At 32.4% G+C, this 23,040-nt stretch overlaps 8 protein-coding genes across 10 annotated transcripts in view; 3 read left to right on the top strand and 5 right to left on the bottom strand.

Moving 5' to 3' along the window:
• Positions 1-292: 292 nt before the first annotated feature.
• Positions 293-1,708, bottom strand: LOC106099529 (protein CWC15 homolog). The gene is made up of 4 exons (XM_013278093.1): positions 1,409-1,708; positions 997-1,276; positions 783-887; positions 293-553 (listed from the first exon to the last, which is right to left on the bottom strand). Exons 1-4 carry the CDS (start codon positions 1,537-1,539, stop codon positions 416-418), a joined length of 654 nt encoding a protein of 217 aa, XP_013133547.1. The 5' UTR covers positions 1,540-1,708; the 3' UTR covers positions 293-415.
• Positions 1,709-2,193: 485 nt separating this feature from the next.
• LOC106099592 (RNA-binding protein 39) lies at positions 2,194-6,796 on the top strand. The gene is made up of 8 exons (XM_013278170.1): positions 2,194-2,374; positions 2,594-2,648; positions 3,674-3,753; positions 4,188-4,734; positions 4,813-5,079; positions 5,270-5,485; positions 5,889-6,013; positions 6,437-6,796. The coding sequence occupies exons 2-8, from the start codon at positions 2,595-2,597 to the stop codon at positions 6,723-6,725; spliced, it is 1,578 nt and encodes a 525-aa protein (XP_013133624.1). The 5' UTR covers positions 2,194-2,374; position 2,594; the 3' UTR covers positions 6,726-6,796.
• A 47-nt stretch (positions 6,797-6,843) lies between these two features.
• LOC106099595 lies at positions 6,844-9,782 on the bottom strand. Of its 2 annotated transcripts, none has more exons than XM_013278175.1 (3): positions 9,396-9,782; positions 7,416-7,767; positions 6,844-7,069 (listed from the first exon to the last, which is right to left on the bottom strand). In XM_013278175.1, exons 1-3 carry the CDS (start codon positions 9,446-9,448, stop codon positions 6,866-6,868), a joined length of 609 nt encoding a protein of 202 aa, XP_013133629.1. In that variant the 5' UTR covers positions 9,449-9,782; the 3' UTR covers positions 6,844-6,865. The 2 variants fall into 2 exon arrangements, with proteins under 2 accessions (XP_013133629.1, XP_013133627.1); XM_013278173.1 differs by lacking the exon at positions 9,396-9,782 and adding an exon at positions 8,887-9,365.
• Positions 9,783-10,123: 341 nt separating this feature from the next.
• Positions 10,124-11,874, bottom strand: LOC106099594. 2 transcript variants are annotated; one of them, XM_013278171.1, is made up of 4 exons: positions 11,737-11,874; positions 11,150-11,578; positions 10,607-10,769; positions 10,124-10,371 (listed from the first exon to the last, which is right to left on the bottom strand). In XM_013278171.1, exons 1-4 carry the CDS (start codon positions 11,804-11,806, stop codon positions 10,140-10,142), a joined length of 894 nt encoding a protein of 297 aa, XP_013133625.1. In that variant the 5' UTR covers positions 11,807-11,874; the 3' UTR covers positions 10,124-10,139. The 2 variants fall into 2 exon arrangements, with proteins under 2 accessions (XP_013133625.1, XP_013133626.1); XM_013278172.1 differs by lacking the exon at positions 10,607-10,769 and having other exon boundaries at positions 10,261-10,371.
• Positions 11,875-12,176: 302 nt separating this feature from the next.
• On the bottom strand, positions 12,177-15,459 carry LOC106099590 (2',5'-phosphodiesterase 12). Its single transcript, XM_013278168.1, has 8 exons — positions 14,420-15,459; positions 13,927-14,050; positions 13,614-13,753; positions 13,235-13,397; positions 12,876-13,164; positions 12,673-12,793; positions 12,429-12,580; positions 12,177-12,350 (listed from the first exon to the last, which is right to left on the bottom strand). Exons 1-8 carry the CDS (start codon positions 15,084-15,086, stop codon positions 12,240-12,242), a joined length of 1,767 nt encoding a protein of 588 aa, XP_013133622.1. The 5' UTR covers positions 15,087-15,459; the 3' UTR covers positions 12,177-12,239.
• A 244-nt stretch (positions 15,460-15,703) lies between these two features.
• LOC106099596 (protein transport protein Sec61 subunit beta) lies at positions 15,704-16,672 on the top strand. The gene is made up of 3 exons (XM_013278176.1): positions 15,704-15,832; positions 15,916-16,118; positions 16,473-16,672. Exons 1-3 carry the CDS (start codon positions 15,830-15,832, stop codon positions 16,558-16,560), a joined length of 294 nt encoding a protein of 97 aa, XP_013133630.1. The 5' UTR covers positions 15,704-15,829; the 3' UTR covers positions 16,561-16,672.
• A 41-nt stretch (positions 16,673-16,713) lies between these two features.
• On the bottom strand, positions 16,714-19,504 carry LOC106099591 (frizzled-7-B-like). Its single transcript, XM_013278169.1, has 2 exons — positions 18,153-19,504; positions 16,714-17,833 (listed from the first exon to the last, which is right to left on the bottom strand). The coding sequence occupies exons 1-2, from the start codon at positions 19,330-19,332 to the stop codon at positions 17,316-17,318; spliced, it is 1,698 nt and encodes a 565-aa protein (XP_013133623.1). The 5' UTR covers positions 19,333-19,504; the 3' UTR covers positions 16,714-17,315.
• A 772-nt stretch (positions 19,505-20,276) lies between these two features.
• LOC106099457 (anaphase-promoting complex subunit 5) overlaps positions 20,277-23,040 on the top strand; it is a 5,256-nt gene continuing 2,492 nt past the window's right edge. The window contains exons 1-7 of the mRNA XM_013278015.1: positions 20,277-21,034; positions 21,127-21,203; positions 21,297-21,513; positions 21,626-21,759; positions 22,037-22,152; positions 22,226-22,385; positions 22,657-22,859. Coding sequence (XP_013133469.1) covers positions 20,905-21,034; positions 21,127-21,203; positions 21,297-21,513; positions 21,626-21,759; positions 22,037-22,152; positions 22,226-22,385; positions 22,657-22,859 — 1,037 coding nt within the window. The 5' untranslated portion in view covers positions 20,277-20,904. The remainder of the gene's footprint in view (positions 21,035-21,126; positions 21,204-21,296; positions 21,514-21,625; positions 21,760-22,036; positions 22,153-22,225; positions 22,386-22,656; positions 22,860-23,040) is intronic.

Here is a 23,040-nt window from a genome sequence, read left to right as displayed (position 1 = left end):
TAACGCAGAAAATAAAAATAACTTTACGCACTTCGATACATTTTATCTGTTCCCACAACTTCTTTAAAAACAATAAGGTTTTCGCTTCATGTACGTAGTAATATAATATGATAGAGAAATTAATAAACTGGCAGCTGAGCCAAACATAATAGGAGAGATCAAGGCAGACTAACTTGCTCCACCTTTGGTAAGAGATTATAATCTGTATGTATCTTCATATTTTATATAACCACGCTAATAGTATGAATTAATTGTTATTACGTAAAAAAAAACAATTGTTTACGGTTGTTATGAATTTATTTTCTTTTATCAAATCTTATGTTACAGTTGTACCACACTTAAAAATGTTAAATAAATTGAGTCCTATGTTGTGTCACCCTTATTATTGACAAATACTAAAAAAAATTTAAATTTCCTATTTCACATACTTCTCCATGAACTTTTTATGAAACTCTGATCTCAACGAATCATTTATAAATGTGTTTAGCTTCTTTTCTGGCTCTGATCGAGCACAGTTTTTGAAGACTACATCGTCATCCCATCTTCGTTTCACCTGCAAAGAAAAAATATAATATAAAGTTGAATCAAGTAATTATTTCTAAACTACTGTCAGGAAGAATTGGTATCCTTCCCAACCAATTATTTAATGAATGGCACCTATCCAAGTAAAAGTTGTTTTATTTACTTAGTGGCAGCCTACAGTTGTATTCAATTTAGCTGATGTTTTAGCTGGTTTTTGTTTATAACAACTAAAAGTGTATATTAACATAATATAAGATCACCTTTAAATCATTTTTTTGTCCTGCTGCAGAATAATTTAGTAATGGATTGCCCGACAATATGTTTTCCATACGAATTCTTTCTTCCTCTTGCTTCTTTTCAGCATCCTGCAAAATTACATATGAATCAATAACGATAATTTGTAAATCATTAAAAATGGTAATGGCATCAAACCATGGTAGTTACTTAGAATTTCAATTCTATTATTGCACAAACCTTTTTTGCTTGTTCAATTGCTCTTTCCTTTTTAATTTTATTCAATTCGGCCAATAATGCTGCTGTGTCATCATCCGAGTCATCCGAATCTGTAGAATCTCCTTCCAATGGGTCATCGGCATCTAAACTAGCAGCTGGTACTTGATCTATTTTTAACCTCTTTGCAGGTGGCTCATTTTGCCTTCTCGATGTAGATCCTTTGCTTTCTTTTTCCCTCTCATCTAATTCTTTACGGAAATCTCTTGTCCTTAGCTCTTCAGTAGTACCTTGACCTTGTTCCCTATAAAATAGGAAAAATAGACTTTATGCTCAATTTCTGGAAATTAATCAGACTCTAAATCTATCTTAGAAATGCATTTGTTTAATTTCAATATGTTAAACCATTAAACATATATTTGCATTTACAAATTACCTGTATTTTAGTTTAGTATGCCCTGGAAGATCTCGACTAGAGTATTGACGAGATATAGCACTAAGATCCTTTTCTCCGCGTCCTTGTCCACCTCGCGCTGGATCAAACGTTGGTCTGGCAGCAGTAGTCATGTTTAAGACACTTTACAATCCTAAATAAGGGCAATAACTTTGTTAACTTAGAAAAACGCAATATAGTCTCCGTCTTCAGATTCAGTAATATAACTAAGTAAGTGGAATAAAGTAAACTTAAACTTCTGTACTTTTTATTTTTCTGACAACTGCCAAATAACTGACAGTTTACTTTTACTTTTTCTACCTAAAGGACAAAGAGTAGTGAATAATGTGCGTTAAAATCAAGTTAAAATGTTCTAAAATGGTTATTCGGAATAAGTGGAATAACTTATTCCACTGACCAACTGACCTCCACAAATAGACGACTAGGACAAGTGTCGTTTTTACCTATTTGAGCGCATTTAGCGTATCTTATATCATTTTAGATTTTTTTACCCATTTTAGCGTTGACTATCGCGGTTGGTGGCGGTGGTGAGGATCGAAATTAATATTTGAGGCAGACTTAACTGTTTTTAAACATCAACAGGCACGTTTAAATCGGAAAGAATCCAGACGCTACCAATTGATACCGCCAGCACCGAAATGTTAAAATGAAATAGGCAAAAATATACGTTTTATAGCCGATCCGTTTGTATAGGTCAGTGGAATTTGTCAGTTTCATTGTCAGTGGTCTATGGTCTGAACAGCAATTGTAAACTCTGCTCTGTGGGCTCTGTGCGCTGTAGTCGGTGGTCAGTGCCAGAAACCTAAAAACTACTCGAAAGAAAGGAAAAATATGGTCGTACTTCTTAATTCTTATCTTTATCTCTGAACATATAATATTGGACGCTATTTGGTTCGACAAGCCCATTACGAAGACTACAAGCTTACATACATATTTTGATATTACCAGGTACGTAAAATGTACTATTTGCATTACAATAAGATAATATATTTGTCAAATAGTGATGGAATGGAAACGTGAACGCCATTTTGTTACTAATTACATAGAGTCGTCTTGTAAAATTCCGTAGCATGTAAAATATTAAGCATAAGGAGAATTTTAAGCATCAATTTTAAACCGGTAATTTATATGTATTATTAAGGGTAAAAATCAATTCTTTATCGACAGAATGGCCGAAGATTTCGATGTAGAGGCAATGCTCGAAGCTCCATACATAAAATCGGTGAGTATTGTCAGATGCATATGAATGCATCATTTAATTTCAATTACATTGTTATCTAAAACTCTTATTTTAACGAGACAATTACCCGAAATTGCGACTGTAAAGTAGATACGATAATATGTTAGCATCATACATTTTGTTAAATATCTATAGTGACCCATCTTTGAAAAACATCGAGAAAGTAGAAACATATCTTCGTGTAGATATTAACTTTGTTGCTGTTGAGTAAATATATAGATATAGGTTTTTGTTATATCTGGTTCCAATATTTTTAGTTACAAGAAATTAATGCAGAAGTTGTATTTATTGTAGTTTATTTAATGGAAAAGCCAAAAGATGTAGGGCATTACAAAATATCAAAGTAATGACACAATAAATGAAGACAATATTTTTGTGTAAAAGTTAAACATACCAAGGTGATTTTCTAAGAAAACTTAAATAGCAGGTTCTTTTATTTTAGTTTAGTTTAATAAAATCTAAATTATATGTCTATTTGAGTTGTAAAACTGTAAAACAAATTTACATTTGAGAATCGTTTCTTATATTTATAGAACTTTGTGGTTATTGTCCAGCATACTTCATCGACCTGAACCAAAAAGAGGTATCCAATACTATATAATATTTTTACTTTCTGATACATGAAAAATAACTTGTCTGCTAGTTAAACCAAATGTATTAAAATCGTTGTGGAAAAGTCACACTCTTATGGGTGATAAATCTTTTGCAGAAGTTTCCGTCTGTGATGTTAGCTGTTTACACCCTTAGTCAATGGTTTATTAAACGGTAAGTCAGCGGGGAATAGAGAAAAGCAAACAAATTTGACAAACCAAATACAAAAAGCCGTCGTAAATTAATCTAGGCAAAGTCATAAATAACATTTGTGATACTTCATCACATAACAACTTGTTAGTGAAGGAATATTCACAAATGTTTTTGAATTAACAATATAAATTAACTAATACATTTTTATTTATTCATTGGCGTGTTGCTGTGGTGCTGCTTCTACCTTGTGCTTTGTGTGACAGGATACCACATCCTCTTCAAAACATCGATCGGACAAGTATTCTGATAAGCACAGAGACAGAGAAAAGGATGGCAATCGAAGGTAACTACATAATTTTTTTACACAAGTATATATACTATCATTTTCTGCTGAACCTGGCATTTAAGGATAAGCTTCTTTTGTATACTAAGAATTTTTTTTACCAAAGTGGCCTCATTCTCTGTCCACTGCTTTAGAAACCCATAAAAAGAACATACAAACATTAATCAATTAATTTTATGTCTTTGTCAGTGTGGATTTGTTAATGATAATATTTACTTGATAATTCATATCAATTTTGATTGAGTGATGTAATGACATGAAATAAAATAACATTTATTAAAACTAACTTCAAAAAAATTAATACTTCAAATTGCAAGAATTAAAAAAATAAAAAACGCATATAGGTATCAATGGGCATCTATAAAATACATACAAATGTACAAAAGATGTACATTAAAGTTCTTATATATATTGACAAGGTAATTTCATTTTAGACGCAGTAGATCTCGAGAGAAAAGAAGATCGAGAGATAGGGATTCACGACGCTCAAGAGACAGGGATGAGAGAAAGAATAAAGAGAAAGATAGAGAGAGGGAAAAGGACAGAGATCGGAAAGACCGTGTCAAAGATCGTAGTGACAGACACATAAAAGATAAAGATCGTGACAAAGATAAGGAAAGGGAACGTGATAGAGACAGGGAAAAGAGGCGAAGTAGAGACAAGGAACGTAGTAAAGAGAGAGAACGTAGTAAGGACAGGCACTCGAGACGCGAAAAGAGTCGGGAAGAAGAGCCTAATAATGAATATCGGTCTAAATCAAGAGGAATTGAACCAAAATTAGAGGATTTGCCTCCAGAAGAAAGAGATTTGAGAACTGTTTTCTGTATGCAGTTGTCTCAGCGGATAAGAGCTAAAGATTTAGAAGAATTCTTTTCATCTGTTGGTAAAGTTAGAGATGTTAGACTTATCACATGTAACAAAACTAGGAGGTTTAAGGGGATAGCATACATAGAATTTAAGGATGCTGAATCAGTCCCATTGGTAAGTTGATGAAATATGGTGTAACTAAAAAATGTATATTTTTTTAAGTCATGTTTTGTAATAAATTTTCTTTTACAGGCTTTGGGTTTGACGGGACAAAAGTTACTTGGTGTCCCCATTATAGTACAACACACACAGGCAGAGAAAAACAGAGTAGGCAATACTTTGCCCAACCTAGCTCCAAAGACAAGTAATGGTCCCACTAGACTGTATGTTGGCTCATTGCATTTTAATATTACAGAGGATATGTTGCGAGGAATTTTCGAGCCATTTGGGAAAATTGATCACATCCAGCTTATGACTGACCCGGAAACAGGGAAAAGTAAGGGTTATGGTTTTTTGACGGTAAGTTTCATACCTATGTTAAATAATATGTTACCTAATTAACTGATCGATAATAAATTAATGTCACATTGATCACATAAAAATCTACCAGAGTGTGTTTTAAAATTTCCATGTGTTCACAAACAAAAACAAACTCTGATATTTTTTACAACCATTTTCCATATGTTCATATTTATTACTTTTCCTTTAGTTCCATCATGCAACAGATGCAAAGAAAGCGATGGAGCAATTGAATGGATTCGAATTAGCGGGAAGACCAATGAAAGTAGGAAATGTAACGGAGCGTACAGACGGGGGCTCCAGTACTCGCTTTGATGCTGATGAACTGGACAGAGCTGGTGTCGATCTCGGGGCAACAGGCCGTCTACAGTTAATGTTTAAGCTTGCAGAAGGAACTGGATTACAAGTATGTATTATTTCTTTCATCACCAACTTATGGAAATAAAATAGTACCATGTTATTATAAAAAAAAATTACAGTAACCAGATGAACTTAGAAATTCTGCTATCCTGAATCTGTAATGAGTTGTATTAAAAATAAAACTATATATTTGTGTATGAATGTAATTAGATAAAACAATTTGTTAAATTTTAATACTTGTATTACCAAAACTGCAACTTATCTTCCATAAATGTGTCTTAAAACTTTTCCTCATGAACTATGTTGGAACTAAAATATTTATCTTAAAATTACATGCTGATAGCCTTTATGTCAAAATACAATTGATATTAATGTTATTCCAAGTCATTCTTTTTAATAAGTGCTGATAAAATTGATGGTACATAATGATTTTATTTGTTGTACTTTAGATTCCTCCAGCTGCCGCATCTGTTTTGATGGGGAGTGGGTCTAATATAGTAGCCCCGCAGCCGCAAGTAGCGCCACCCATAGCCACACAGTGCTTCATGCTCAATAACATGTTTGATCCTGCCACGTAAGTTAAATAAAAGCAAAACATGTACCTTACACAATTAAAAAATATTATTAAAAATATACACATTAATAACTTATCATTAGTTCAATTACCTTCAAATTTAAAGATGTAATAAATATAAAGAAATGAATGACTATGTTTCCTTGAGAAATAAAACATTTAATTATCATTCAGTAGCTTTAATAAACTTTGGAGTAGTAGTACTCTTTAAAAACTTCTATGAAGATAATTCACGACATAAAATATATTTATTTAAATTATGATTGTTTTATTTACCAAAAATTTAAACAATAGAAAAATACAAAATAATGTTAAACAAAGTGGTAATTATTACTCTTTACTAACATCTTTGCGGCCCAGTCTTTGGGCACGCTATGGTAATATTCTGCGCACTCGCAACATTGTATATGTAATTGTTTGTAGAGAAACGAACCCGCATTGGGACATCGAGATCCGCGACGACGTGATCAGCGAGTGCAACAAGCACGGCGGCGTCCTGCACGTGTACGTGGACAAGGCGTCGCCGCAGGGCAACGTGTACTGCAAGTGCCCCACCATCGCCACCGCTGTCGCCTCCGTCAACTCGCTGCACGGGCGATGGTTCGCCGGCCGCGTCATCACCGCCGCCTACGTGCCGCTCGTCAACTACCACTCCCTCTTCCCCGACGCCATGACCGCGCTCTCGCTGCTGCTGCCCACGCGCCAGCGGTAACTCGCGAACATGCCTCCTATACTATGTATTTAGTGGTGTTCATAATTATAGCTAATAAAATATACATATTATCTTTGCCTTTTTATACACAAATCCATTCCATTATTCCTCTTAAGTACAAGTTGAATATTTTCTAGGCTTTATACAGCTCTTATCCAATCGATTTCTAATGTAGCTGGTCCTTTTTGTTTAATGGGTTGGTACACCCCACCATACATCTGGAGACCTATACTCGTTATTTGGGAAGTATCTAAAGGTTCGCTATTGTTGTTCCTCTTGCCTCTGTAGTATGCTTTGAATTCAGAGAAAGGTAAAGTTCGTATAGCGAATTCATCTTTGGGAGCCTGAAATTATATTAAAAAAAATGTTATTTAAATGAAAACTAAAATGTTGATTTTTCACGATTCTAAATAATTGTTCCTGATTTAAATTCGTTGACCTCTCTAGACATTGACATCATAATGCTTTTTATCTTTAAAACACTATTTACAAATTGTACAAACAACTTATCAAAACAGTTGACTTTATATAAAATGGACTATGCGAAATTTACTTTGTAACGTATTTCGGCAGTCATTCTGTTTTCAAAACTACGATTCCTTTTTGACATTTTTCAATCTGACTTTCCTTATATCCTAAAATAAAAATTTTCGTCCTAAAATATATTTTTAACAAATAATAACTGAATACCTGAAAATATTGTTCATATGAATAGTTAGGTTCATCGTTTAATCCTTTGTGTCGCAAAACCACTTTAAATCCGTTATATTGACCTTGACCTCTACATTTGACCTGTAGTTTTGTGTACCCAGTGAGATTGTATGTTTTAATCGCCCTTATGCCCGCGAAACCGGCGCCATTTAATTGTGGATTTAATAATGCAAAAAATATGGCTCGTCTGTACCCAGTATTTTGATGTAACGCAAGCAACGCTTTCGACATACCGACATTTCGTACAGTATCAGATTGTTCTTGCCAATTCACCACATCATCACTTTTAGTGAAATCGAACAAGTATCGTTCCTCAGGTGAAGAAATGTTACTGGAATAAGAAAAAAACAATGTAAACAATCATGACACATACATAATGTCTATTTTTTATATTACACGATGACCAACGAACGAGCGGCCAACGGAATTCGCTAAAATAGAGATGTAAGCTCTGCCAATAGACACCCGCATTTTCTGATTTTTTGATGTGTTGCTTAGTGCATACATTTAATCAACAGACGATTTCACATAGTTAGAGGAAATATGCGTCTCCTTCCTACGCTAAATCCACTTACACTTCCCTTCCTTTTACCAAAAGAATAAAAGAGCTATGAGTATGCACACTCAACGACAAAACGCTGAATGACTCACCTGGCGAACCGCCTCATTCGAAATTCGTGCAAGATGTTATTGCGGTCTCTAATTGTATTCTTAAAATACGTGGATAAACTAATTTTAGGTAGTTATAAATGTATTTACATTTTATTAGTAGCAACTTATACCAGTTATTAGTTCTCATAAAAAAACTAATATTATGAAGAGAAAAGATTTGTATTTTTGTATGTAGTGAAATAACTCAAAAACTCCTAAGGCCGATTTTAAAAATTCTTTTACCGTTAGAAAGGAAATTTATCTGTGAGTAACATAGGCTAAATTTACAGCTGGTAAAAATACATATGAAACTACAAGGTATTACTAAACCTCCATCGAAGTGGTATGTTTTTAAACCGAGATTATTAGTTCTTCATCGGCCAGAATGCTTATGCCGACTCGATTTGAAGTAGGTGTAACAAACTCGTGGAAGACAGGAGAGAAGGCGGTATGTATGTAAATAACTAACTTCTGCCCGCGACTCCGTCCGCGTGTATTAAAAAAAAAGGATGTAGCCTATATTTTTTCCAGACTATCTTCTACACCTCTGTGAAATTTCATCAAGATCCGTTCAGCACTTTAAGCTACAACTCTAACAAACATCCATCCATCCACCAAGTAAGAATTACGATTCCAAAACCTCCAATTCACTGGGATCAACAAAAAATCATCGACAAAACACTTGCTACGTATTTAGATGTGGCCAATGATTAGGTGTTTTATATTAAACATTTATAGGCTTATAGGTATAAGCAAGCTATTCATTTTACTGTCTTGAATAAAAAAAACATTGACTTACCTTGAATAACAAGGGACATTCATAAAAATGACAAATGTTATTGTTATTATTATACTAACTTTATATGAAAACATTTTGTGAATATAAGTCAAATTAAGAAAGACAAACATGCACTTTGTATACTTTCGTTAACTCAAATAACTGTTTTTAATTATGTCCAGAAGTATATGCGGCTATCATTCATCACTAAGTATAAACACTGCTTAGCTGGTAGATAGTCTGAACATTTGACTCTGGTTATCTTTTATCGATGTCATTGACGTCTAACAGTATCGAAACTGGTTTAGTAGTAAAACAATTAGTTTATTTTATTACTCTTTGAGTTTATGTGATAGGGTACAAAAAGTAAAAGATTCTATAACGTAGTTGAGGTTATAATACAGGTTCTAGATTGTTGCAATATGTTCACTAGAATGCAGATAATGATCACTTTACAAATACGTAACGGCATAATGTTATTAATATTTATAGGTGTTTTATACTTAATTACTGTATAGCTCATTACATACCATTGCGCAAACTCGGGAAGTAGTACGTCTTGTGTACACGATGACTCGTCCATGTTTGGTTAAATACGAAATTATACTAAAATTGCAACTTCGTTTCTCTGTACTAGAACGACAGATTGTAATTGTAGTCTATTGGTCTATATCGATTTTAAAGTCTGAATACATCAATAAATGCTTTATAATTCGACAAATTAACTCAAAGAATCATCAACAATTTAGTCAGACACGCATTTATTTAATTTGGGGCCGAATAAACTTCTTCCGAATTAGATGGTCTCCTCTTCCCCCTTTCCTTTAACATAGATTAATGTAAAAAAAATACTGTTTTTTGGACAAAATTAGAGATTTCGTAAATAACCCGGTGTACAGGGACCTACGCGAGTAGAACAAAGATGGAGATGATAAAAACAACTTTATTTTTGACAACATATGGTTATTTCTAGCACTCGCCTCCACCTGCTCCTTTCATAGCTCTCACCTTATCCTAAACAGGGATCGAGCAGTCTCTTGACCCTCGTTTATAGATTATGATCAATACAACAATACACCTAATAGAGCATAGCCATATGGTTTCGCAGTCAAAATGTAAAGTAAAAATTCTCAACTGTAGGTTCCTGTTCCCTAATTCCATTTAACCAAGATTCACAATTGAAACCATTCATGATAATTCTCACATGAAATCTTGAAAAGTTTTTGGTTATTAAAGCATTGTCAATGAAATAAAAAGATTTAAACAAAAAATATTTATTTATTTCCACCACCACTTGGAACTGAAGGATGTTTCAACATTCCAACTTTTCTTAGATATCTAACAATAAACGGTGTGGCTGTTAAGGTAACACCTATCCTAAAGGGAGCAAAAAACTTATGAACTCCATATGCAATTACAAATGTTCCAGCATTGGATACAGCCATTTTTGAAAGTGTTCCTTCACTTATGTTGAAATACTTCATTATTGCAACTAAGTCGACTCCACTAAAAACAAATAAAACCATAATTATTTCGTACTAAAACTAATAGAAACAAGTTTTTATATTATATTAAAACTTCTGTAATTCCACAAACAAATCATGTATGACTACATACACTGAAAACAAAAGAAGAATTATCCTAATTTGTAATTTTTATTATAGAATAAGTCAAGCTGCATTTGTTAATTTATGTTGGTTAACAAGCAATAGTGGCAGATAAAGCACTTAATTTAACATACCTAGACACAAGAACATAGCAGGCCCCCAGAGATAATAATGAAATGGAAATATGAAATACAATTACTGTAGAACCATACTCCTTCACTGCTTTTTTCAGTTTTTCTTTGGCACTCATCACTGTTTGTGTGTCTGTACTCATTTTCCGTGTTCCAAAAGTGCCAGCTATTCTTTGAAAAATTATCACACACAAGTTAATTATATTAAATTGTATTTGAAGAAATATGATCATAAAACATGTTCAGTAATTGATTGTTTAGTCATGTTAGATAAGGAATTAAAGGTTCATTGTTATTTATGCACAGACTTAAAATTTTTTAGGTATGATTTCTTATCATTTTGTTAATGAATCAAGCAACAGATAAAATAATACTTTTTATAAGGATGTATATTAAATGAGAGAGATGATAACCTGGCAGTGATTCTACTAATATTAATATAGAAGCTCTTTTCCTTTGTATTGAAACATACTAATAGATGCATTAATTTGAATTGTTAACTCTTAAATTAAAATATTTTTACAAAGTATAATTGAAATATCTTACCTTGGTTGAAGAGTTTTCCTCTATACTCATTTCTCAATGTCAAATAATGAGCGCTGTGTAGATGATCAGATAAATATTTATAGCCTTGCCCCCATTGTGATCCTGGCATATTTAAGTGTGTGTGATTTCCACTAAACGGGCTTGGTACATTACTTTGCATCGACGACGATAGACTGACAGCGCCACGACAGTCATATTTATTAACATGTGGATCAGATTGTAGAGTGATATCAATTTCACGAAACACTTGCTTTATCCCATGAAAATTAATGACGGGACCAGAAATATCTCTTTCTCGTAGTGGGGAAAACCTTCCCATTTCTGCTGAATTTATATCTACTACATTTGTCGGTAATTTAAGAGGGGCCGCTTGCGGAAACTTTACAGATCCCGTATTATGTATTGTGTTGCCCACTTGATTTGTGCCACCTAATAAAGAAACAATTGCTTGTGAATGCTTAGTGATACAACATATAATATACTAGTCCACCATATAATATCATACATTATGTAGGACATGTAAATAACTGTAACGTCAACAAAGTAACTGGAAAATTCCGAATGTTAATCATATACTAAAGTCTTACCTAAATAACTGAATATTACATAAGGTTTCGTTTTCACGAAGCAACTCGATTTAACAGATCCTTTGAACATTTTGAATTAACAAAATAGTATTATTTCTCGTGTTAATAAAAATACAATAGATTGAAAAATGACACAACACAACACAAACAAGGATGATTGACGTATGACAGTTGACATTTGTTTTTTTGTTTTGTTCGGTTCAGGAACAGATCATTAAAATTTATTTCGACAGATAAATTATTTTGTTTCTTTTTTTTATAATTCAATGTAAAACGTAATATTATTTCCGTCAAAAATCGGGGCAATTTCTTACATGAGTTATGGTAAACGAGAAATGGACCGCTTGTATGCGATCGCCAGGCTCATGATTATGAACTATAACAAATCGTACACGCTTTGCCTGCCGGCTTATATTAGTATAATGGTGATTTATAAAATATATTCAATTTAATATTGGAATAAAATTAATGATACTTTTTTTCATATTTACATAATTTAATAGTTATTTCTTAAATCTTAGATCTGAAATAATAGCTATATGATCTGATGGAAAAACAATACTCGGCAGAGCCGTATGGGCTTGCAGTTCTTCAATTGATGGAAACGGAACGACCTGTTGACAAAAAAAAGTTATTGATATATCTAAAAATAATTCAAAACTTTGTTGTAATTTTAATGTTGAAATGATTACCTGTTCTACTTCAAAGCCGTTTTTGTCATAAAAAATGTAATCCAAACAGTCTGCAAATCCAACCGTAAAATTGGTAAAGGGAGGTGTTCCACAAGCACTTCCAAGGGAGAAATCATGTGATAGACACAAGTCGGATATTTTTTCCTCAGCATCTGTTAATTTTATGTATTTTCAAATGTACATTACATTTTATTAAACTAGAAATAAGTGTTTGTGTAGCCAGTTAAAAAATAATAAAACTTACTTGACTGCCAATCTGGAAGACTATCTGGAGCTACACCTGTGGTGTATAACTGATAAATACCACATGAAGGTACACTGTTAAAATCACCACTCAGAATCAGCGATATTCTTTTCCCAGGGTGCTAGAATTACGAGACAAAATTATTGTTGCAAATGAATCTATAAGATGAAAATGTTAAGAAATAGATAAAAATATCGACAAACCTTTTTAATCACATTGTCTCTAATATCACTTAGCCAATATATAATAATTCCACCTTGAAGCAGCCTTATATGATCAGCATCAGGATGGAAATACAAATGAGTGTTAGCAATAATAACTATTTCATCTATATTGTCTTTTGATTGCAATATTGTTGCACTTGCCACTGTTGATCTGTTCAGTAATCTATCAGTCAATGGCTTATTGTCTTTTATTACATTCCACGTTGATTGTAGACATGGCAAAGTTTTTATAGCATCTGCTAATAAAATGTTCTCATCTTCCAACATTCTGTTTAAATTAAAATAATATTTAAATACTAGGCATCACAGAGAATATCAAACCTGAATTAAAAACTTACTCAAATCTGGATTGTCTATAAAAACAAGCTAATCCCTCTGAAACAGTTTTGCCTTTCTTGTAAAATAAGCCTTTTAATCCTAGACTGTCCAAAAATGGTTCTAAACTGTTATTGAATATCTTCTTGTCCACTTCTTGAAGGCAATAAATGTCAGCATTGTATCCTGGTGATAAAAGTTCCAATAATTAAAAAAGTGTCAGATATTTAAAATGTTTCATACCTTTTTAATAAAACAAATTCTAGCCTAAAGTTATTGATGTTTAAAATCATGAATATTTTAAAATAATTGATACCATTACCCCAAATCTCAAAGTTCATCATCAATCAAATCAAATTTGTTAAAACATTAATTTGGTCTAATTAAATGTATTCAACTCACCTTCAAGTTCCTTCAAAATAAGTTGCTTCCTGTAGTCCATTTGAAGAGCATATGGTGGGCAGTACGGATGGAGTACACTTCTTGTGAAGTCCGAATCGCAATATAAATCTGCTAATATATTGTACGAAACACATCGGAAACTGTAAACTAAAAAACATATAAACCTAGTCTATAAAAACCCAATGACCTAGTACTAGTACAAAGCTTTTTTAATACAGGAACTTTTAATTCCAATAAAAAAAACATTTCATGTATAGCCTGAACTTGAATGACTTTAAAAAAATATTTAAAGTTATACAAAAATAAGGCGCACCTAGCATCCTTTAATTTTGAAGATGTAAAGTGATGTCTTGTTTCAAAAGGACATGGGCCAGGTCCTGCTTCCACTTCAGTTGTAGAAATAGTTTCCACAGCAGGTCCAATGGTGTTGTTATTACCTGAAAATTAATAGAAATAATTTTTTGGGATCCTGTTTTAACTTTTTTTTTTACATAAAAACTGTCCTATAAGATGTTATTCAAATTGATAAGTATTTGTATTCTTTGCACTTTTATTTGTAATGTATATGAGGCCATTAGTGCCATTAAATCATTGAAAAAAAGAAGCATAAAGCGTAAGTCAAATACAAAATATACCCAGACCACATATTACATAAATGTTAATAACACATATTTCAAAACATTGAATAAATATAGGTACATTGGTAAAACTAAATTGTATGATTGAGCAATGACTTTCACACTTTTGAGTAATAAATATTATCTTAATAATGTAGATTAAAGGGTTTTAAGCAAAAACATGTTCACCTGGAGTACATTCCAACTTCAACTTCATACCCACATCCACCGATGTTGGAACATATGAATAACTATTTCCAACTGGAATCCAATTAATGTGTACATCACTTATTACATTTCCTTGGTCATTAACAGGTTTGCCTGCATACCAATTGAAATTAGATTTATCCTTCATTGTGTATAGAGTTTGAAAATACTCAGGATAAACAGGAAATCCAACAAGTAAACTTTTAGGTAAACTTATATTGATAATCCATGGTGCATTAAACACAGCTTCATAAAACTGTTCACATATTTGTACTTTGATAGGTCCTTCCATTTCAAATAAATCCTTGCAAGAATATTTATCAGACATTTCTTTGTTGTTGACATCCAACAAAGCAATTTTTATTTTATCATCAACTGAAGACTTTTCATTTTTTTTTCTCTTCTTGGAAATAACTTTTTGGACGTTTGCTTCAATACGGTTACATAGTATTTGTATATTTTCAGTAGGTTGCCTTCTAAAATTGAACTGTCTTACCGCATCTTTAATTTTTAACAAAAATGATACGTCGATTTTTTCCTCCGCCTCAACATAGCGAAAATAACATTTGCTTGCGTTCATTGCACTAGTTTTTGAAATTTTAACTGCCGTAGATAATTTTTGGGTTATTAAACTGAATCTTAAAATCATATTACATACCTTCGAGTACACTCGAAGTTATTTCCTAATTTATTATTTCTGACATATTACTTTTTACATCTCGCCTTGATATTTATACATAAAAAATGAAGATCTTCGTGATATATATCCAAATCAGATTAGTCCGAAATCGTGGCTCAGCAAAATAAGTAGTAAATACTAAATAGGTTAGGTGAAGTTTTAGGTTAGAAAAGTAGGAACAGGAAATGTCAACATGTCATTTGTCAACTTCAAGAATTTGTTTTTCTATTTACATTATGCGCGGTTTTCACCTGGTCATAACAGTTGGAAACTAGGCTCTGATTGGACTGTCGAACAACTGGTTGAATGTGAAAGCCTACAGGCGCTATGTTAAGTTAATGAATGTCGCTTGCCAATGCAACGACGCTACTGTACTGACCTAGTGTGAACTGGGCACTATTGGACTCTGGGGTTTGAGTTTTATCCCCATTTCTTGAAAAGAATTAAACAATTTTGTAAAAATACATACGAATTATAAAAACTTTTCATCCATCAAAGCAATCATAAAATAATATATAATATGATTTTTTTATTGCGTTAAAAGAATGGAACCGAAAGTACTGACAACATTGAACGGCTACGTGTCAAGTGATTGTACGCGTTGCACAGCCAACAACACCAATCCGATTCGACTGTCTGCTACAAAACTTTGTCTTCATAAAGTTAATCAGTCTTCTCAAAGGCGTAGCAGATCCGAATATTTATAACTGAAAATGGTAAAAGAACGAATTAATTAATATAACATTTAAATAATTATTTATTAATAGCAAGAGTATTAATTTTCTTATTGTAAATTCAGCCAGCTTCGCCGAGCTCAACTTCCGTGGGGTCTGGTGGACGGTCACCAAGTAAATCTTCCGCAGTCCCAAGATCTTCAAGCGGCAGTACAGTACGACAACGCAAATCTACTACCACAACTACAGCTGCTCGGAATAGAAGCACTGGTGCAGGCTCCGGTGGTATGTGGCGCTTCTACACCGACGATTCTCCCGGCGTAAAAGTGTACGTGTGTAAATATATTTCCTTTGTTTTACTTAATATGAAAATTAAATAAGATGTCGTGTTTCAAGCTTTTTAGAGATCTATTTCAAGTAGAGTTATAGCTAACCAATATTCGCTAACATGACCTGCTGTAAAAACATTGCTAAATTCTTGTGTGTTAGACAATGTGTGACTTTGATATTGGACATCTTGTTTGACTACAAAACATATATTTTTATCACCATCCCTAATGTTACTGCATTTGGTTGCATAGTAACATTAAAATTGTTGAGAATAGTATAGTGACAATTGCTTGTGCATGATTGGTAATTCATAAGGCATCATGAATATTAATAATTGTATATTTGTTTACAGTGGACCAGTGCCAGTGTTGGTGATGTCTCTTCTCTTCATCGCGTCAGTGTTCATGCTTCACATTTGGGGAAAATACACTAGAGCATAAATTATAGTTAATGTTTTTTAATTTTACTTCCAAGAGAATTTGAGATCACGAAAGGGAGGGGTATGCTGAGATAAATTATGTAATCTTATTCTTAAATATAAGTTTTTATTTACTGATTTTTTTTATTTAAACCTTAAAAAATAATCCATATTTACATATATGAGTATTTAAAACTAAAATGTGTAGAAACACCATTATCTATTTCTTACAAATATATCATAGCTGTCATCAAATTCACCCAAAATTAAAAAAAAAATGAATACATGGGTTTTCAAGAAATTTTATCTTATTTACTGTTTGTAGTTTATGTTATCAGCCTTATTTAGATATTTAAAACATTGTGTTAAAAAAGTAAAAACTAACTAAAATAAGTAAATTTGTAGCCACAATGTTAATCAATTATATCATGTTTTCCTTATTCAATAAAAAAAGTGTAAAGCAAATTAAAAGTACATAATAATAACATAAAAAATAGTTTGTAAAAAAATTAAAACACTAAAATAGTTGATCTTTTCTATCTAGAGTAATTTTTCAAGATATTTTGCAAAAGCAAAATTAATACTTTTAGAGAGAACAAACACATCAATACTGAGTAAAATTAAAATAGCTCAATTTGAGGTTTACACATTTTGAGTGAGTATCTTTGTTATGACACTAGAATATAAAAAAAAATGTTCTTATGTCAATAATAAAATAACAAATTGAAAAGATCAAGGACACAATTCCTACATCTTTCTGCAATGTTACTTTGTTCATCATACATAAGCTTCTACTCTTCGACCTCTTATTTTGTCGAAAAATTGATGCCAAGAAACTAAGGTCTTATTAGACCAGATCCAAAAACTTGATGTGATACCAACAATCATTGTCATAAGATATTTTATCATAAACATTTCAAATTTAGGTCTTACTACATCATGATAAGTAAATGGGCACGGGATTGAGTACATTGGAGTTGTACATAAATCTCTATGCCATGTTACCATCCAACTGTCAAAATTAACATATTCATAAAACAAACATGCTATAACAATGAGGGCAGGTACAGTGTAAAGAACACCAAAAACTCCTATCCTAATCATTAATTTTTCCAGCTTATCAGTTTTTGTACCATCATGTTTCATAACTGTTCTGATTCTAAACAATGAAACAAATCCAGCCAGCAGGAAAATTGTTCCCAGCACAAGATAAGCACAGAGTGGAGATAACACAAATCCTTGTAGAGCTTCCGCATCCCAAAGTCCTACATAGCAGACACCTGACAGTATATCACCTGTGAAGAAATTTTTCATATTATTTTCTTAAATTCTAAACTAAACTAAATGTAAAACAACTAACTCACTTACAATCACACCTACTTTTATGTGAAATACCAATTCCACTTGCCCAGATGTAGGTCCCCCGATAGGCGGAAAATAGTAGGTGCCAACACCAGAGGAATGAGTAAGGTTTAGCCATATTACATTTGTAAACCCAATGCATTACCAAAGTAATCATTCTATAGAGAATGTATTTTTTTATTATCAAGTGGCATGTAACTGAACATTGAATTGAGCAGAAAGTCAAATGTCAAAGTCAAAGCATAAACTTACCATCCACTTTTCCCATTGCCAATATGGATATTGTTTTTATGGCGGGCACTGCCCAAGCTGCCAAATGAAAGTATTGAGAGTTTGCTTCAATCGCTTCATGACCCCATTTTAACCCTGCAGCTAAGAACCAAGTGAGTGTCAATATAACCCACCAGATACTTGAAGCCATGCTGAAGAAATACACAACCATAAAAAGTATGGTACATGGTTCATGTTTGGTTCCTTGTGTTATTACAGATATATTTGGTAATCTTGTACCACTAATAGTTGGTGGAAACGGTCCTTGACAACTGACACTATCACCTGCTCCCCACCCCATGACATAAGATGCTGCAACCATCAGGTAGCATACTGATAGAAATATTATAGGCCTTTCAGGATAACGAAAGCGATCTGTGTCTATAAGAAAAGTTAAAACTGTAAATAGGCAACTTATGGTGCATAATGTTGCCCATATTCCAATCCAAAGCCTAGCAAAATTCTTTTCATCTTGGCTGAAAAATATACCATTGCAAGGTGCTCCACAGTCTTTCTCCACTTTATCTCCAACTTTCAAAGAGTACTCCAAATCCAAATTTCTGGATATCTTGAACTGAATGGGACAAACAAAACCGATGTCCCTTGCCCCATGCAGTTTGGTAGGATTTCGCTCAATATTTGCCTTAAAATCTACCTTTGGAAGTTTTGTCTCTGGACGTTGACGCAATTCTTGTGTGCCATTGTTATCGCCAAAACACAAGACACCTTTGCCAGCAACTGGAAATGACGAGCACTTCAAATTTTCTGGCCAAGGAAATCCATAGGAAAACATACTTGTGTGACAACCATGTTTAGCAGATTCACATAAATGACGGCATGGCGGTATCGGGTTCTCTAATATTGTACATAAAGGAGCATATACTGCACACAGAAAAAACTTCAAGTCCGGAGAACAATTCACTTTTATGAAAGCTGTAAATTTTAACACATCTTGACTTGCATCTGATTGTTTGGCATGGTTTAAAATATTAGGAAAAATAGTTTGGTTGTATCTAATATTCTGGCAAAGTGGTATAGTAATTGGTTCACATCGACCATGGTGCGGCAACGAATCCCCTTGATAAACAGTAACACGTGAAGTTTCAGTTAAAACAAACAAATAAAACACTGGAAGGACAAACGATACGTAAACAATCCCCATTTTAGCTTTCTGCTATGGTTGAGGCTTTATTATTATCATTCTTGAAACACTTTTAAAGTTAGTGAAAATACGAATATAATCATATGTAAGTCCTTTTATAAAATGAATCCTAATGTAAAATAAAAAACTAGAAAATAAGTGAAACTGTACAATGGCAAACTAAAATATCTTATCTATCAAATATCAAAGAGTATAAAAACGTTTGGCCCAACCAGAAATATAGCATTCCTGTAAAGAGGGCGCCACAAGTCTCTTTAAAATTGCAACTGCAATATTGTATAAAGGTACTTAGGTCTTTAGGCACTTGACAATTTTTGGAAATAAAAATAACACTTGAATGTTAGGGTATTAGTGACACAATTTGTCAGTTCAATTCCCTCTTAACTTTAAGCATTTTGTGTGGTTTTTTTTTATGTAATTTCATGAAAGTGTTTAAAAGTAGTTTAAGAGAGGTTTTTTTTTTAAAGTAAGTGATATTTATAACACGAAAAAGAAGTAGAGGAGTTCAATAATCACATTTGAAATTATGAATCTTGTGTCTATTGTAACGATAGTGTGTTACCATTTGTTAATTCAAGATATTCCCGAAGTCCCAAGGGGACGCATGCATAATATGTTTTGTTTTGTGATTTTTAAAAAATTATTGGCTTATAAATTATACTGATAGTTGTTTTATTCAGTTTAAATTGCAGTGACAAAACATTTAGTTGTAATGTATTTTCTGCAACTAGAAATATCGCGTTCATGACATTAAATAATTTGTGCGAGTGCGTAATGAGAACTGTTTATTTACATCTACCGACATAGATATTATTCAATATGCCACAACACATACTTATTTACTTACGTAATAAGGAAATTACTGTGTGTACTCAGAGACATAGCAAGACACTGTATGTCTAATAATTTTACACCGCGTCGTTTACTTCGAATCACGACGCAAACCACATTGTTTGTACTGTGCGTTGATTGTATCTAAATAATCAATAAGATTTTTACAGTTCTGTACGTAAGCATCACATAAGACAATTTCTATCATATTAAGGCTATTCCTCGCCTTTTTGTCTAAAGAGAGAGCATTGCTTAAAGTTTCCTACAAAAGTTCTTTAATTACAGAGTCTGCTCCCCCACTTAAGAAGGTACAAGCAAGTACTATCTATAACAATATGCGTTTTTGTATTCAAAAGGAAAGAATTGCCCTTTAATGTGGAAGTAATACCTTGGTGGTAACCCTAAATGCTCGGTGGCGCCTTCCTGTCGATGTCAAAAAGATGCCACAATATTCTTGTAGAGCTATAAATTCAATACTTTGACGATTCAATGACAATTAGCAATGTCAAACCATGGCAATTGGCAACAACAACACGGTGCTTTTCTTTATCATGAATGCATTGCATTGGCAACAATTTTTCGTGTTTTGTTTACTATGGAAATGTCAATGAAAACTTGAACTTGACTTAAACCGCTTTTCACAATATAACGTATCAAATATTACCCTAGTATTATATTTTAATATTGACTTTATAGCGATAGGAATCTCTACCACCCCTCTCAAAAAGTTAATATAATAACATGGAAGGCAGTGGCGAAAATTTAGACTTTAGTAGATTAATAAATGTACGAGGCAATGTTGATAATATAACACCTCACAAGATAGCAGTCGTTGCTTTTATTAGAGAATATGGTTTATTAAAAATTGAAGGTAGGTAATCAAATCATAATTTATAGACCAAATTTCCACTATAGTATATATAGTTTAAAAGAATAACAAGTTAATAATCTTTTTTTTTTCAGCGAAAACCATGATTAACTGCACTATGGCACCTAAATATAGAAAAGACTTTTGTATTTTAGCCCTGAAATTAATTCAGGTACTGTTTTTAGTAACTGATAATACATAATATTTGTATTGCTTATTGTTATATTTTTAATATATAAATAATAATGTAGTATATATGTTCTAGTGCCCAGATATGGATTTTAAGGATTTAGAGACACTTCTTACGGATGGACGGTATAATTTATTAAGTGTGCACTTGGAAAATTTCTGTGTTCGTCTCAAGAATATACATGTTAATGGTATAAGTGCTTTGATGGACTGCGTTACTTCAACTATTGATAAGTTGATGATAGAACAAAGTGAGACAAACCCTTGTACTATCACAAGATGCAGTGTTTTAGGTAACACAGAATTATTTATGTACTAGTTTTTGTATAAAATCTTTACTGGTTAATTTTCTACCAACCCTATCTACTGTAATTTATATAAGTTTATGTTTAAATTATATTTCAGGTTTCTACTTGAGGAGGATAATGTTGCAATTGGATAAACTTACTTTTGTGCAAGTAGTGTCCCTGTATAAATCATTTTGTGTGTATTATCAAAAAGGTCGACCGGGTTTGATGATGAGATCCCTAAGCAAGGAGGTATGATCCTTTTGTGTTAAAATAATATTTTTTATAAATAAATGAAATAGCATTACATTAATTATATTTTAAATTTTATGTGCTTGTACTTGATTTCTAAATGTATCCATTTAAAAAAAATTGTTGGAAAACTTAACTTGTACATTTAGTTTCTGAATGACAGAAACAAAGTTTAACAAAGTATTAAAAAATGTATGATTTTGATGGTATCAGTGAAATATAATGTTTGTGCATATTTTAAAATTTATGTTATTCAGCGAGATGATTGTACTTGCAGAGATTAAATCATATGGAATCAACAGTTGGTGTGCCGTGTACAGGTTCACCTTCACTACCAGAAGAAACAAAGCCACAAGAAGTTTTTACAAGAATGAATTTAATTGAAAGAGACAAGTATGTTAAAAAAATAATTTACAAAAGATATTACTATTATTGTGTAAATTAATGTTCTTTTTTATGTCTGCAGCAGCCTTGAAGAATGTCAGTGGTCAAGGAAACAAGCAGAGTTATTTACAGCTCAACAAGCTAATTTATTACAGATAAATGAAAGAAAAGCACTTCCTCCTAAACAACTACAGAAAACTATAATGCAGATCATGAATGATATTCCAGATTATTCAGACATTGTAAGTTATTTTAGTAAATAACTAGCTGGTACCTGTGTCTCCACTCTCTTGGAAATTATAAAATCTTAATTGAACAATTGCAGGCTATTTTATAACCCTATGTACAAGAGTTTGGCCATTTTTAAGTAATATATAACAAATAACTATCTATCAAAACTATTCTATTTATAATATGATATTCAATATTCTTGTCAGTACATCTTTTATTTTCTTGGAAAAATGTTTGTGTAATGTGAAAAATATGAATACATTTAAATATTTTATTTTTCAGCATTTTCTTAGTTTCCTAAACTGCATGAGGATGAAGGAATTTTGTGGTGCTCAAGACTCATTATACAATTGTTTCGACAGAACCGTATTTAATATCTGTAGCAGTACAAATAACATGAATGATAAAAATAAAAATTTTCGATATGCTGCTCTGAATAGAGCTGCTATGCACACACAGTTTGGTCATTTGTATGTATGTTTTTAATTATTTTTACGGACTTTAATAATAGTTATCATCCAAGTGTTTAAGTCTGATTCCTTGTTGCTGTTAAATAAAATAAACAGGTGTTTAGTGCTTAGGCAGAAGGCGCCTCAGATCTGAGAAGTATTCTCACATAGGTTTTTTTTGTATAATAGAAGGTGGCAAACGAGCAAGCGGCCACTT

This window comes from Papilio polytes, unplaced genomic scaffold (assembly GCF_000836215.1).
Source record: "Papilio polytes unplaced genomic scaffold, Ppol_1.0 DF824102.1, whole genome shotgun sequence".
NCBI lineage: Eukaryota > Metazoa > Arthropoda > Insecta > Lepidoptera > Papilionidae > Papilio > Papilio polytes.
Note: the sequence above shows the minus strand (reverse complement) of the source record. Positions and strands in the feature narration are given on the sequence as shown.

Excerpts from the sequence above, each read along its gene's own strand:
- LOC106099529 (XM_013278093.1), bottom strand. The coding sequence starts at position 1,539 with ATGACTACTGCTGCCAGACCAACGTTTGATCCAGCGCGAGGTGGACAA. Across the intron at positions 1,277-1,408 it reads CATACTAAACTAAAATACAG|GGAACAAGGTCAAGGTACTA; the intron begins GTAATTTGTAAA and ends CCTATTTTATAG. Across the intron at positions 888-996 it reads CAATTGAACAAGCAAAAAAG|GATGCTGAAAAGAAGCAAGA; the intron begins GTTTGTGCAATA and ends GTAATTTTGCAG.
- LOC106099592 (XM_013278170.1), top strand. The coding sequence starts at position 2,595 with ATGGCCGAAGATTTCGATGTAGAGGCAATGCTCGAAGCTCCATACATA. Across the intron at positions 4,735-4,812 it reads ATGCTGAATCAGTCCCATTG|GCTTTGGGTTTGACGGGACA; the intron begins GTAAGTTGATGA and ends TTTCTTTTACAG. Across the intron at positions 5,486-5,888 it reads CAGAAGGAACTGGATTACAA|ATTCCTCCAGCTGCCGCATC; the intron begins GTATGTATTATT and ends GTTGTACTTTAG.
- LOC106099595 (XM_013278173.1), bottom strand. The coding sequence starts at position 8,996 with ATGTTTGTCTTTCTTAATTTGACTTATATTCACAAAATGTTTTCATAT. Across the intron at positions 7,768-8,886 it reads AATGTCCCTTGTTATTCAAG|TAACATTTCTTCACCTGAGG; the intron begins GTAAGTCAATGT and ends TTCTTATTCCAG. Across the intron at positions 7,070-7,415 it reads CATATGAACAATATTTTCAG|GCTCCCAAAGATGAATTCGC; the intron begins GTATTCAGTTAT and ends ATATAATTTCAG.
- LOC106099594 (XM_013278171.1), bottom strand. The coding sequence starts at position 11,806 with ATGTTCAAAGGATCTGTTAAATCGAGTTGCTTCGTGAAAACGAAACCT. Across the intron at positions 10,770-11,149 it reads AGGAAAACTCTTCAACCAAG|CTGGCACTTTTGGAACACGG; the intron begins GTAAGATATTTC and ends TTCAAAGAATAG. Across the intron at positions 10,372-10,606 it reads TGCTATGTTCTTGTGTCTAG|TGGAGTCGACTTAGTTGCAA; the intron begins GTATGTTAAATT and ends ATTTGTTTTTAG.
- LOC106099590 (XM_013278168.1), bottom strand. The coding sequence starts at position 15,086 with ATGATTTTAAGATTCAGTTTAATAACCCAAAAATTATCTACGGCAGTT. Across the intron at positions 13,398-13,613 it reads TATTTTGAAGGAACTTGAAG|GATACAATGCTGACATTTAT; the intron begins GTGAGTTGAATA and ends TTTTATCACCAG. Across the intron at positions 12,351-12,428 it reads ACGGCTTTGAAGTAGAACAG|GTCGTTCCGTTTCCATCAAT; the intron begins GTAATCATTTCA and ends TTTTGTCAACAG.
- LOC106099596 (XM_013278176.1), top strand. Across the intron at positions 16,119-16,472 it reads GATTCTCCCGGCGTAAAAGT|TGGACCAGTGCCAGTGTTGG; the intron begins GTACGTGTGTAA and ends ATTTGTTTACAG.
- LOC106099591 (XM_013278169.1), bottom strand. The coding sequence starts at position 19,332 with ATGGGGATTGTTTACGTATCGTTTGTCCTTCCAGTGTTTTATTTGTTT. Across the intron at positions 17,834-18,152 it reads GGCAATGGGAAAAGTGGATG|GTGATATACTGTCAGGTGTC; the intron begins GTAAGTTTATGC and ends ATTTCTTCACAG.